A 12,884-nucleotide genomic window follows, 5' to 3' on the forward strand; every position below is an offset into this window, starting at 1 on the left:
GTCAATAACACTCTCCAAAAGACTTACTGATAGGGAACTTAGACTGCGAGCCCCATTGGGGACAGTGTGATCCTAATGTCTGTGTAGCCCTGCTGAATATAATAGCGCTATATAAATGGAGAACATAAATACAATAAATAAATAGGCCACTTCTGATGACAGGTTCCCTTTAATGGATTTTTAATAATGGTCGCTCTGTATTTGCATCGAAACAGTTATAACATAATCTTATATTATTCCAGTGAAAATGAAGTTTTCCTGCAAACCAACATTCAGAGAAGAATTTATTACTTTTTGAACTACTAGATACAGTCTATAGGTGGCTCCAATACTGATTACACAATTTCCCCCCTCCCTGTTTGGGTGTGATACTAGTATCGTCAAAGGACCCTAATATGCCCAGGTTTATACATAAATGCAAAGTTCAAAGGCCAAAGGTGACAAATGGCCTGAGGATCTGGTCGACATATATTCACGGATCCCTTGGGTGAGGTTATCATTCCCCGATACAGTAGTCCTCCCTGGAATCGTTGTTTTGTTTTTGTGCACTTTTGGTCGGGCATAGAAGGTTGGGATGGTCGGACTTTATTATAGAGGTAAGTACGTAGCTTCATCTTTAGAGATAAGATTTTTTTGTTTGGCTTCGGAGAGTAGATGTTTTAGCTCTTAGACATTGGTGGGGTTCCCCTGGAGTAGTTGATATGTTTTTTATCCCGCAACAATCTTAGGACCATGTCCACATAGTCATCCCTGTCTTGGATGACTATGTTTCCCCCTTTGTCGCTGGGTTTTATAAAGATGTCATTGTTCGTCTTCAATTCCTCAAGAGCTATCAGCTCTTCGGGAGTAAGATTCGATGTGCTAGTTTCCTTCCTCAGTCTCAGCGCCTTTATATCTTGAGTTGCCAGTTTAATAAAAGGTATCAATTTCTTTAAATTGTCCAAAAGGTGGTGTATTTTTCGACTTGAAATGATTCAAATGATTTAAAAGGCGGGTCCAGGGTTACTTCAAATCCTTCATTTTCTAATATTAGATTCTCCGAAGTTTCAACGCAACTTTTTTAAATAGCGAATTGGCCCCAGGTGATTATAGCACTGCGACTAGGTGCACTGCAGGCACCGCAATCCACGTGCTTATGACAGAGAACTAATAGCCAGGGACAGATAGGGATTGGTGTACACATAGGAGGCAATAATATCAACAGTGGAGAGGCAATGATATGATATAAATTGATACTAGCCTCCGAGTACAACCAACCACTGCTAGGATACACACTATCTACCATACTGCAGCAATTAGATACTGTACCGCTCCAATAATATCACCCTATTCTGTGCCAGTGGAGCAAGTTCTATCTATCACTGACATTCCACTACAATTGTGGTGGACCATATACAGTACAATTATCACCAGTGTCAAAGGTGAAAATACTAGAAATCACTGACACTGCTGCAACATAGGAGTATGTATGGGATATGAAAATAATATCCCTATGATATGTCCCTGAGCTTAATAATTATTAAAGAGGTTATACTTCTATACTGAGAGTGAAAGATCCAAAGAGTCACTATGCATAAGCATAGGGTCAATTCCAACGTTTAATCTTCTTTTTTGTCTGAGTAGCTTTATAATAAATAGTAAAAGTTATGTTTTATTAACGGCCAGAAACAGGTATTGATGGCCTTTGCATCGGTGTGATACTAGGACACCACCGGGTTTACAATTTGTGTCTAGAACCCGATAACACACGGTGTAAGGCAAATAGAGATCTGAGGTGTCAACAAGGGACCATTTAACAGCTGCCATGAGATATTTTGGGGCCCCATATACTGGGATTGGTCAGAGCCCCTGGGGAGAGTGGGGTATAGCATTAAAGTCTTTAGCAGGAAGGGGTGAGCAGAATGGCCGGCAAGCTGTCCCTGACCACTGGGGAATTGTCCTCCTATGATTACTTCTTTTGGGCAGAACATTGTGAGATCTTTATGGTCAGACAGGCAGCTGCTACTCTTCATTGGTGGATCTTTTTATTTCGGCTCTACCATAAGGCTTCTCCTATTCCCAAAAATTCTGAAGTGTCAGTAAAGCCTCTAAGTACTACGGAAAGAGGGTTCATAGAAGTTAGAAGAATGGGTGATAACCCCAACCTTCTGATCAATACTGTGGGACACCTGGTATCGGTAACAATTGTGTGCTAATAAAGGAAAACCTGTGAGAAAGTACAATATGTGACCCCCAAACTGCCACCGCTACCTGACTATACAAGGAGTCATCAGTAGCCAGTGAAGGAGCAGAATCTGTGAGTCTTCTCTGCTTTATGTAGTGGTTACTACTCACCTGGGTGGTTATCGGTGGGAATGTCCTCTATGATCTGCTTATCACTCCTCACATATGTATCTTCAGCCTTAATATTGGTCAGATCTTTACCCAGATTTAAAACCTGTAAAACAGAAATGGTAAAAGTCAGCAGACTGATGGAGAAGTCGTGTGGAAGGTTTGATGTGACCAGAAAAGATCATTAATTACAATGACAAAAAGTGATGAAATGACAGCAGAGTTATCTGCTATGGCAGCGGTCCATGCCTATAGATCCTCTCCTTCTCTGACCTTCTCTGCCCATAGGTCATGTGTGTGCACACACTATCTCTGGCTCTTATAGGGCCGGCATGCACGCACTCTAATCTCTACAAGCCATGGAACGGAGCCTGATCAATAGGTTCTAGTATGCTAGTTTCATGCTTGCTTGTCTGTTCTGTGTACTGACTTCTGCCTGACTTCTAGATTGGACCCTTTGCTGTCTGACCTGACCCTTGCCTGATCTCCGTTCTGATCCTGAGCTGCTTGCCCTGACAACGGACCATTTATCGGACTCCATGTATTCTGCCTTTCCTGACCCCGTGGGTCACCAGTCACTTGTACAAAAACTACTTCAAGTGCAGCAGCCTAGTGGTTCCCCTGCAACAAAGCCCAGATCCCTCTACAGTGGATAAAATGGGAGGGAAGGGGGTCACTTATATAACACACTTTGGAGCAGAACCATGTCAAATCTGTTCATAAGACACAGTGGATCTACATGTGTGACAGTGAAGGGGTTTAAGCATGCATGGGATAGGCATAAGGCTATCCTTCATATAAGATAGGGCCAGGGGCTATCCATAGTACTCAGTATATTGGGCAGACTAGATGGGCCAAATGGTTCTTATCTGCCGACACATTCTATGTTTCTATGTTTCTAGGTTTCATTGTCTGACCCAAAAATATCTGCAGGTCTCCTGTATATATGCATCTAGTTGGTTCCTTATTCCAACCAGCAGTCTCTACCGACCAGAAAACTGTGAGAAGATCCAGACGACATGCAAGGTCTATAGTTAGCTGTAATCCTGCCATCTCTACCTTTCTCATTAGTCATTATACAAGAATAGAACATATAATACTGGTTTATAAAACAAGACTGAACACAAGATCTTCACAGCACTTCTACAGATCATAGGGAACCTTTCATGAGACCTTATTTCCATCTTTCTGATCATCATATGGAATGCTTTGATGTTCTTCTGAACCATCCTGTAGAAGACTGGGACATCTCTCATCCTGTAGAAGAAGAGGACTGGGAGTTGTTCTCTCTTCTTTAACTGTAGGGAAAACATACGGTGACAATTAATTTCTTACATATAACTAGTGAGAGGATGTGTGTATTTAGTCTCGTCTTTTACTTGGTGGCTGGTGATCCTCCATCATGACGTTCTTGTACAGATCTTTGTGTCCTTCTAAATACTCAGACTCCTCCATGGAGAAATAGACGGCGACATCCTGACACCTTATAGGAACCTGACAACACAATGATACAGTCATCACCCAGATCCCTTCATAGCGTTACTGTATAATGTCCCGGCATTCCCAGCGATGTCACCTCTCCAGTCAGCAGCTCAATAATCTTGTTGGTGAGCTCTAGGACCTTCTCTCTGTTGACTTTCTCATGTATCGGGATGTGAGGTGTCGGCCTGGATATCGGGCTCAGGATTCCTCCCCGTCCTTCAGATACCGGGGCCTGACAATGCTCACTAGAGGTCTTCTTCACTACTGTGTATTCCTGGTTATGGAGAGACGCAGTAATAAATATCCCTCCATACATCTCCAGAGTCCCTCACCTCTCCAGTCATGTCCATCTGTTAGTAACATAGAGAAGATGATGTAATGTGACATCATCAGAATCTCTCACCTCTCCAGTAAGCCGGAGGAGGATCTCTAGGGTGAGATTTATTATACTCTCTGCCATCTTGTCCCCATCCCTATCCATCCTTGATGGGTCAATCAGGAGAATGATCTTATATAGGAGATATACGCTGAGCGGATCCTATATTGTAGGAACCTGAATGGAAAGAAGATGAACCGATGTAAAATCATAGAAAATCCCATGTAAAATACAATTACTGGAGATAAGAAGAGGAAACACTGGAGGAGATAATAACGTGTATCAAGGCAGTTCCTCCATGTTTCAGGTCAAAAGCCTGTCACACCTTCATATCACCACTATAGTCAGTTACAGGACACAGCGGTAATACCAGTATAAGGCTACTTTCACACTAGTGTTTTTTGCGGATCAGTCATGGATCTGCAATTACGCTTCTGTTACAATAATACAACTGCATGCATTTGTCATGAGCGGATCTGGTTGTATTATGTCTTCTATAGCCATGACGGATCCGTCATGAACACTATTGAAAGTCAATGGGGGACGGATCAGTGTTCTATTGTCAAGAAATGATCAGCCGGCACTCTGTTCAAGAGGCGTGGTGCACGGGTCCGAGACAACGATCCCACTAGTATAGATAGAAAAGACCGGCACTCACTTTTTCTTCTGCTGGTTAAATCTCTTTATTCGTCACATACAAGATAATCTGTGACGCGCATTTCGGCTCCAATACGAGCCTTTCTCAAACAAATATAGCATTCAAAATGACACAGTATACAAGATTTAAATAGACCGCCTAAGCGGAAGTGACATAAAGTAACCATGGTGATCAATCAAACAAAATTAAAGCGACATCAGAAACACGTGAGAAGCCACCCAACTGCAGCATCAATCAAGTTAGTAGTATTTGAAGATCATACAGAATTCTTTCAATGATCATGGCGACTTCCAATTCAGATGATGCGGTTGGGGGTTCCCTCACGTTTTCTGAAAAAATGACATAGAAAAAGCAAATGAATACAAAAAAATTATTTTTTGCAATAAAATGGAGCTTGGAAAATTATAGGAAGCTTTTCAGATCATACTCCCGGTTTAACCCCACGGGTTCCAATGTCTGCAGTCTATGAATCCAATAGGATTCACGCTTTTTCAGCATTTTAGTCCGATTACCCCCTCTGCGAGCTTGTGCCACATGTTCAATAATTTGAAAGCGCAATTGCGCAATGTTATGTTTACAGCGATCAAAGTGGTAAAAGTAAGTTATTTTTTCTTATAGTCGACTTGTGTTTAGAGAAGCGATCTTTTATTCTCATAGATGTTTCTCCTATATAGAGGAGTCCACAAGGACACTTTAATAGGTATACAATGTAATTGCTGTTACATGTGAATAAACCCCTAACTGGGAATCGCTTGCCTGTGTGGGGATGTGTGAAATATTCCCCTTTAATTACACTTGAGCAATGTGTACACCCCAGGCAAGGAAACGTGCCCTTTCTAGGAGTAGATAAAGTCTGTTGGCGCTTCTCAGTCTGAACACATCGGCCTTTACCACCATGTCGCGAATATTCTTGTTACGTTTGTAGCATATTAAAAGGAGGGCTCTTAAACTCCTCCACAGAGGGGTATGCCCGAGACAAAATATTCCAATGTCTAGTGAAAATGTAGCGACATTTATTAACCCATGGGTGGTATTTGGTAACGAATGGAATACGCGACCCCCTTGGCTCCTGTTTTGGAGCCAAAGAGGTAACCTTACTCCTCTCATTACCCAGCAGTGTGGCGGGATACCCTCGGTCCTCAAATCGCGGTTCTCTTTTACACCCACATCAGAAACAATCCTGCGCACCCTCTGGAATTCAGAGTGCGGTAACGCTTTTTTTTAACCATAGGGGGATGAAAACTAGAGAAATGAAGGAGAGAATTTCTGTCGGTCTTTTTAATATACAAGTCAGTTTCAACCAACCCGTAATGACCAGGGTGTCCAGAAAATTAATTTCATGATTATTAAAATGCAGAGTAAACTGAAGCTCGGACCAAACAGAGTTCAGATAGTCTGCAAAGTCGCGAAGGGATCGAATGCCGCCCCGCCACACGCAAAACATCGACGAATCTTCGCCAGAAAATGCAGTGGACTTTAAATAGATCATTGTTGTAAACATATTTATCTTCAAACCGTGACATGTACGAGTTTGCGTATGGCGGTGCGGCATTCGAGCCCATCGCGGTCTTTTTGCACGGCGGAGACTTAAATGGAAAAAGTTTTTTAAAATTCACGACAGAAGAAGATGTCAGGAGCTAGGTATTGAGGTAGAGGATCTTCAGGATGTTCACATTTTGGCAGCACTATCAGAAGAGGGAGAGAGAATGATAGGGGATGGTCCGTTTACGGATCTGAGGAATCCATCAAAAATATTCCCCCCGGTCAGTGATAGTACCCCAATCGATACCTTCCTATATGTAGTAACACGGGACCTCCAAAAACTAGAGGATATACCTTTGGGAAGGGACAACCTGACATCAAGTGAGAGACAGTCTTTGGAGGAACTTGAGAGGGACACGTCTATTGTTATCAAGCCCTCCGACAAAGGAGGCAATATTGTCGTGATGGAGCAGGAGGACTATCGTTCCATGTGCCTCCGTTTACTTGAGGACACCAAGACCTATAAGCACCTCTCAACTAACCCTACCTCTATATTCAGGCTTGAGCTTGCGACTCTGCTGAATAAGGCCTTTGAGGACAGATTAATTAGCAAAAATGAATTGGAATATCTGCTTCCCAAATCCCCGGTTGTAGCTACATTTATAGTCTGCCCAAGCTGCACAAACCTGGACCGGTGTTGAAGGGTAGACCCATTGTCTCGGGCATAGGCGACCTCACTGCTAATGTGAGTACGTACTTGGACAGAATTTTGCGTCCATTTGTTGCGTCATTGCCGTCCGTTCATCAGGCTGTGAATTTATTAGTATTCAGGAACGTCTACCTACTTATCTGTCACAAGTGTGAAATTAGTTTAAAATGACGTTTTTGTTTATTTTTACTTGAAACTTTTAATTTTGGGGGGACTTTATTTTTTCAATTTTTTCTTTTACTTAATTTTTTGTCCCACTTTGGGACTTTAACTTTTGGGGGTCTAATCCCTTTTACAATGCATTCCAATACTTCTGTATTGGAATGCATTGGCTGTATGAGTAATACTGTGTGTATTACTCATACAGCTTCCGGGGCCTGTGAGATCCAGGGGGCTGGATCTCACAGGCTCTTCACCGGAAGGCAGCGCGATGCCTTCCTTAGGCATCACGCTGCCTACCATGCCATCGGGTTCCCCCTAAAGCCGCATGGGGACCCAATGGCACCTCCGCCCACTGCACCAGGTAAAAGCCGCAAACCGCAGGTCTGAATTGACCTGCGGTTTGCGGCGATCGCCGACACGGGGCGTCACGGGACCCCCCCGGCGTTGTGACAGGATGCCCGCTGAATGATTTTAGCGGACATCCTGTTGTGATTAACCCCCGACGCACCGCAATCGCGATTTAAACTTAGGACGTACCGGTACGTTTTAAGTCATTATGGGGTTAAACCTACTGTTTCCATAGAACGGCGCTAGAGGAATCACAGATTAATAGACAGTCTGGTTAGACTAAAAGTCAGAGATACCAAAATTCTTCTAATGCCACAGCGCATAAGGCACTTCATAGTGCTGCGCCTGCCACAGATGGTTCTGATCAGAGGTCGCAGTAACGTCTGTACAAGCGTCATAGACGCCGGTTTATGAAATTTTACGCTTTGAAAATAGGCTGTTGCGTATGAATATACATTACGGCTTTTCATGTAGTTAACCAGCGCACTGCACGCTGTGAATCTCATGGGCAGCACAGTAATACTGCTGTTACCCAAAGCGTCCAATAGCAAAGCTCCTTACTGGCAGGTGGAGGGTAGGCCGCGAGGAAGGAGCTTTTTATTAGGGAGGGAGGCTGCTCATTGGCCAATATCGGCGCGCTGCTTCTCCATGCCGCTCCAGATCCCTGACTGTGTAGGCTGAGTAGTGTCTGGCCGAGGAAAGATCCATGGAGACGGGAGAGCAGCCGGTGAGAAGGCACTGATGTCTGGGGACAAGCTGATAAGGAGCGGCGGACGGACAGCAGAGCTCTGATCCCTGCACCGGGCTAATGGGATCACTTACAGTGCAGCGTGGCGGCATTCTTCTGACTGCGGAACCGGCTGCCGACATGAGAGGTGAGGAGGTGACTGCCGGACAAGAGGTCACAATCCGGTGTCAGGACTCCGAGAGGTATGATGACGTACAAGGCCAAACTCTCCTGTGTTCTCCCTGTGTTTGGTGCTCAGCCAGAGCCTGCTGGTGCAGTGATCAGGGAGTCAGTGTATTTGCCTCATATCAGTCTATATCACGTTTATCAGGGCTCTGTGTATCCTGGATTGTTTGCCCCCTCAGCACTATCCCAGCAGATATTCCTGCTCTGTTATCTCCTATGTGGGCCCTGGATCCATCAGCAGAACATTGTGCTGATAATCGTGGTGCTGATCGGCCAATGTAATACTGGAGATGCAGAGCGCTGATAATGCGCCAATTTTGGCTGAGTTATATTTTAAATATGACAGAAAACATGCGTTATTAAATTGCATAAAAGTTAGAAATTTTAAATAGTGTAAATTTGCTATTTATGTATAGAATAAATACCAATTCTAGAGTAGACTGGTGACGGTTTCCTAACTCTTACAGGCCGTCTGTCACCAGCCTCAGTCCTGTCTCGCTGTTATACCGCCTTGTAGGTCACACACAGATAACACACCGGACCTTTTTCTGCCCCTTCTGTAGCTGCAATGTTCCAAAAATGAAGTTTACACCATATGGAAACGGGGTTTGTAAGGTCCCAGGGGCGATGTTTGCTGCTCAAAGTGACCCCCCCCCCAGCGTTACTCAGCGAAGCCTCCTCCCCTCTATCGCAGTTCACCTGTCCGATCACCGGAACGTAGCTGTATGGCACGTTACGTCATGCTGCGCTGTACATGTACGCCACTGGGCGAGAAGGGGTTAAAATATAATTTTCCTTAGGAATGCAGTCATATACGAACATGTATGCTGGTCAGTGGTCCAAAGTCATTTAACCCTTCAAATCACACTCCTACCCACTTTGATGCCGTGTGCCCGTCATTTCTGTGGTCATACCGCGTTCAGCCGATTTCCGCTCAGTGCAATTTATTTTATCACTGGGAAAAGTTCTCATAATTCATTAACAAAATACAAAAAATACAAATTATGTGAAGAAACTAATGAATAAGAAACCTTCGTCCATCGCACAGTACAGAAATAATTCCGCCATATAGCACATAGAGAACGGCTGCAGTGCAGTATAAGGCGGGGTTCACACGTGACTGGTCAGCTGCAGATTTACTTTGCGGATTTCTGTGCGGTAAATCTGCAGCGTTGTACAGAACCAGCAAAGGGAATGAGCTTTTAGTAATTCTCAGTCACACGTCGGGCGGTCACTTCCACAACCCCATAAAGGAGGACATTGTACCAGGGACAGTGGCACATAATACTTCAATACTACAGCATGCCCGATACTACAATACATACTTGTAGCAGTAATTACACTATGCCACCGCTCCACAGGAGACAACGTGCGGTGTACTGACGAGGAAGCGGCGCTCACACTGGAGCATCATCTCCTCTTCCAACCGCTGATAGTCGGGGCTGCCGGGTATCAGTTCCCGCCGATCAGATACTGATGACCGATCCTGACAACCGCTTATCAATATAAACGGCCGACAACACCTATAACTGCCTCTGGGGAACGGAAAAAAAACCACCAAAACCTGACAAGCTAAGAATTTATAAATCTGCACGGCCGGTCAATATCCACATAGAGAAAAGAGCCCAATATAGAGGAGATCGGTCTAATCTCATCCACTGCTGGTTCTGGATTACACTCAGGCTGGGCTTCTCCACATGGAAAACCGTATGGAATCAGCTGTGGATTACACACGGAAAACCGGAGCGCGAGCGAAATACAGGACAGTTTGGGTTTCCGCAAAAGCTTTGATTATGTCCTCCATGTATATACAGGAGATGCCCAGGTTATACCAGCATAGTATATACTATAATACACAGGAGGATGACTATGTATATACCTGTACATATAGATTATACTCAGATAGACCCAGGTTATACCAGCACAGTATATACACTATAATACACAGGAGGATGACTATGTATATACCTGTACATATAGATTATACTCAGATAGACCCAGGTTATACCAGCACAGTATATACTATAATACACAGGAGGATGACTATGTATACACCTGTACATATAGATTACACTCAGATAGACCCAGGTTATACCAGCATAGTATATACTATAATACACAGGAGGATGACTATGTATATACCTGTACATATAGATTACACTCAGATATAACAAAACAATAACAAACACAGGTGCACTCTGCAGAATCACTAAATCCTCAAACTGATTTAAAAATTGAGAGATTAGTCAACATGTCCTACGGTGTAGAACATGTCTAAGACCGGACACCACGACAAGGTTTCTCAAGTAGCCCGGCTCCTGCTAATGCCAACCTGTCTTCTTAGTTTGTATATATAGATTTCTGGAGGTGTATAAACTCCTATTTAAATGTGCCTGTTTTCCATCTACAGGTCACATTTAGGTGCACCTGTGAGGCCTGGGACATATCAGCAAGTCTTGAGTGGGACTCAGACTCCTCCCATTGCAAGCATGGCCACATGCTGGAGGTAACTGGTGAGTTGTTTGTGAGTCGGCCTTATGCTACTGTAATTTGGCTCCTGGTATCGCCCATACGGCTCAGGTAGGAGAGTGTAGGGTCCCGGGCTACTTGAGAAACCTTGTCGTGGTGTCCGGGCTTAGACATGTTCTACACCGTAGGACATGTTGACTAATCTCTCAATTTTAAAATCAGTTTGAGGAATTAGTGATTCTGCAGAGTGCACCTGTGTTTGTTATTGTTTTGTTATATTGTTATATTAATTATCACATCCGCACTTGTTACCTTGTGTAGGATGTCTATTGTGGTACTTGTGGTTCGCCGCGGGCATCCTCTATTGTATGCATTTTGCTGGGGATTGCCATTAGCAACGGGCCACAAGTGCAGGATTTGCTCCCCTATATATATGCACAACTGCATGTGGGTTTGAAGCACCTCCTGCTAATGCCAACCTGTCTTCTTAGTTTGTATACACTCAGATATACCCAGGTTATACCAGCATAGTATATACTATAATACACAGGAGGATGACTATGTATATACCTGTACATATAGATTACACTCAGATAGACCCAGGTTATACCAGCATAGTATATACTATAATACACAGGAGGATGACTATGTATATACCTGTACATATAGATTACACTCAGATATTCCCAGGTTATACCAGCACAGTATATACTATAATACACAGGAGGATGACTATGTATACACCTGTACATATAGATTACACTCAGATAGACCCAGGTTATACCAGCACAGTATATACTATAATACACAGGAGGATGACTATGTATATACCTGTACATATAGATTATACTCAGATAGACCCAGGTTATACCAGCATAGTCTATACTATAATACACAGGAGGATGACTATGTATATACCTGTACATATAGATTACACTCAGATAGACCCAGGTTATACCAGCATAGTATATACTATAATACACAGGAGGATGACTATGTATATACCTGTACATATAGATTACACTCAGATATTCCCAGGTTATACCAGCACAGTATATACTATAATACACAGGAGGATGACTATGTATACACCTGTACATATAGATTACACTCAGATAGACCCAGGTTATACCAGCACAGTATATACTATAATACACAGGAGGATGACTATGTATATACCTGTACATATAGATTATACTCAGATAGACCCAGGTTATACCAGCATAGTCTATACTATAATACACAGGAGGATGACTATGTATATACCTGTACATATAGATTACACTCAGATAGACCCAGGTTATACCAGCATAGTATATACTATAATACACAGGAGGATGACTATGTATATACCTGTACATATAGATTATACTCAGATAGACCCAGGTTATACCAGCATAGTCTATACTATAATACACAGGAAGATGACTATGTATATACCTGTACATATAGATTACACTCAGATAGACCCAGGTTATACCAGCATAGTATATACTATAATACACAGGAGGATGACTATGTATACACCTGTACATATAGATTACACTCAGATAGACCCAGGTTATACCAGCACAGTATATACTATAATACACAGGAGGATGACTATGTATACACCTGTACATATAGATTACACTCAGATAGACCCAGGTTATACCAGCACAGTATATACTATAATACACAGGAGGATGACTATGTATATACCTGTACATATAGATGACACTCAGATAGACCCAGGTTATACCAGCATAGTATATACTATAATACACAGGAGGATGACTATGTATATACCTGTACATATAGATTACACTCAGATAGACCCAGGTTATACCAGCATAGTCTATACTATAATACACAGGAGGATGACTATGTATACACCTGTACATATAGATTACACTCAGATAGACCCAGGTTATACCAGCATAGTCTATACTATAATACACAGGAGGATGACTAT

The 12,884-nt window shown here is 42.9% G+C and overlaps 1 protein-coding gene and 1 long non-coding RNA gene across 7 annotated transcripts in view; both read right to left on the reverse strand.

The window, feature by feature from the left end:
• LOC120999564 overlaps positions 1-3,566 on the reverse strand; it is a 42,263-nt gene extending 38,697 nt beyond the window's left edge. The window contains exons 1-2 of the long non-coding RNA XR_005778550.1: positions 3,505-3,566; positions 2,335-2,437 (exon numbers count right to left, since the gene is read on the reverse strand). This is a non-coding gene — a long non-coding RNA (uncharacterized LOC120999564). The remainder of the gene's footprint in view (positions 1-2,334; positions 2,438-3,504) is intronic.
• Positions 1-12,884, reverse strand: part of LOC120999536 (zinc finger protein OZF-like) — a 2,085,412-nt gene that overhangs the window by 1,998,776 nt on the left and 73,752 nt on the right. For all 6 annotated transcript variants that reach the window (XM_040430485.1, XM_040430484.1, XM_040430483.1 and 3 more), the window contains exons 2-3: positions 4,217-4,366; positions 3,908-4,087 (exon numbers count right to left, since the gene is read on the reverse strand). In XM_040430485.1, the coding sequence (XP_040286419.1) occupies positions 3,908-4,087; positions 4,217-4,294 (258 nt within the window). In that variant the 5' untranslated portion in view covers positions 4,295-4,366. The remainder of the gene's footprint in view (positions 1-3,907; positions 4,088-4,216; positions 4,367-12,884) is intronic.

Source organism: Bufo bufo, chromosome 4, assembly GCF_905171765.1.
Source record: "Bufo bufo chromosome 4, aBufBuf1.1, whole genome shotgun sequence".
Lineage (NCBI taxonomy): Eukaryota > Metazoa > Chordata > Amphibia > Anura > Bufonidae > Bufo > Bufo bufo.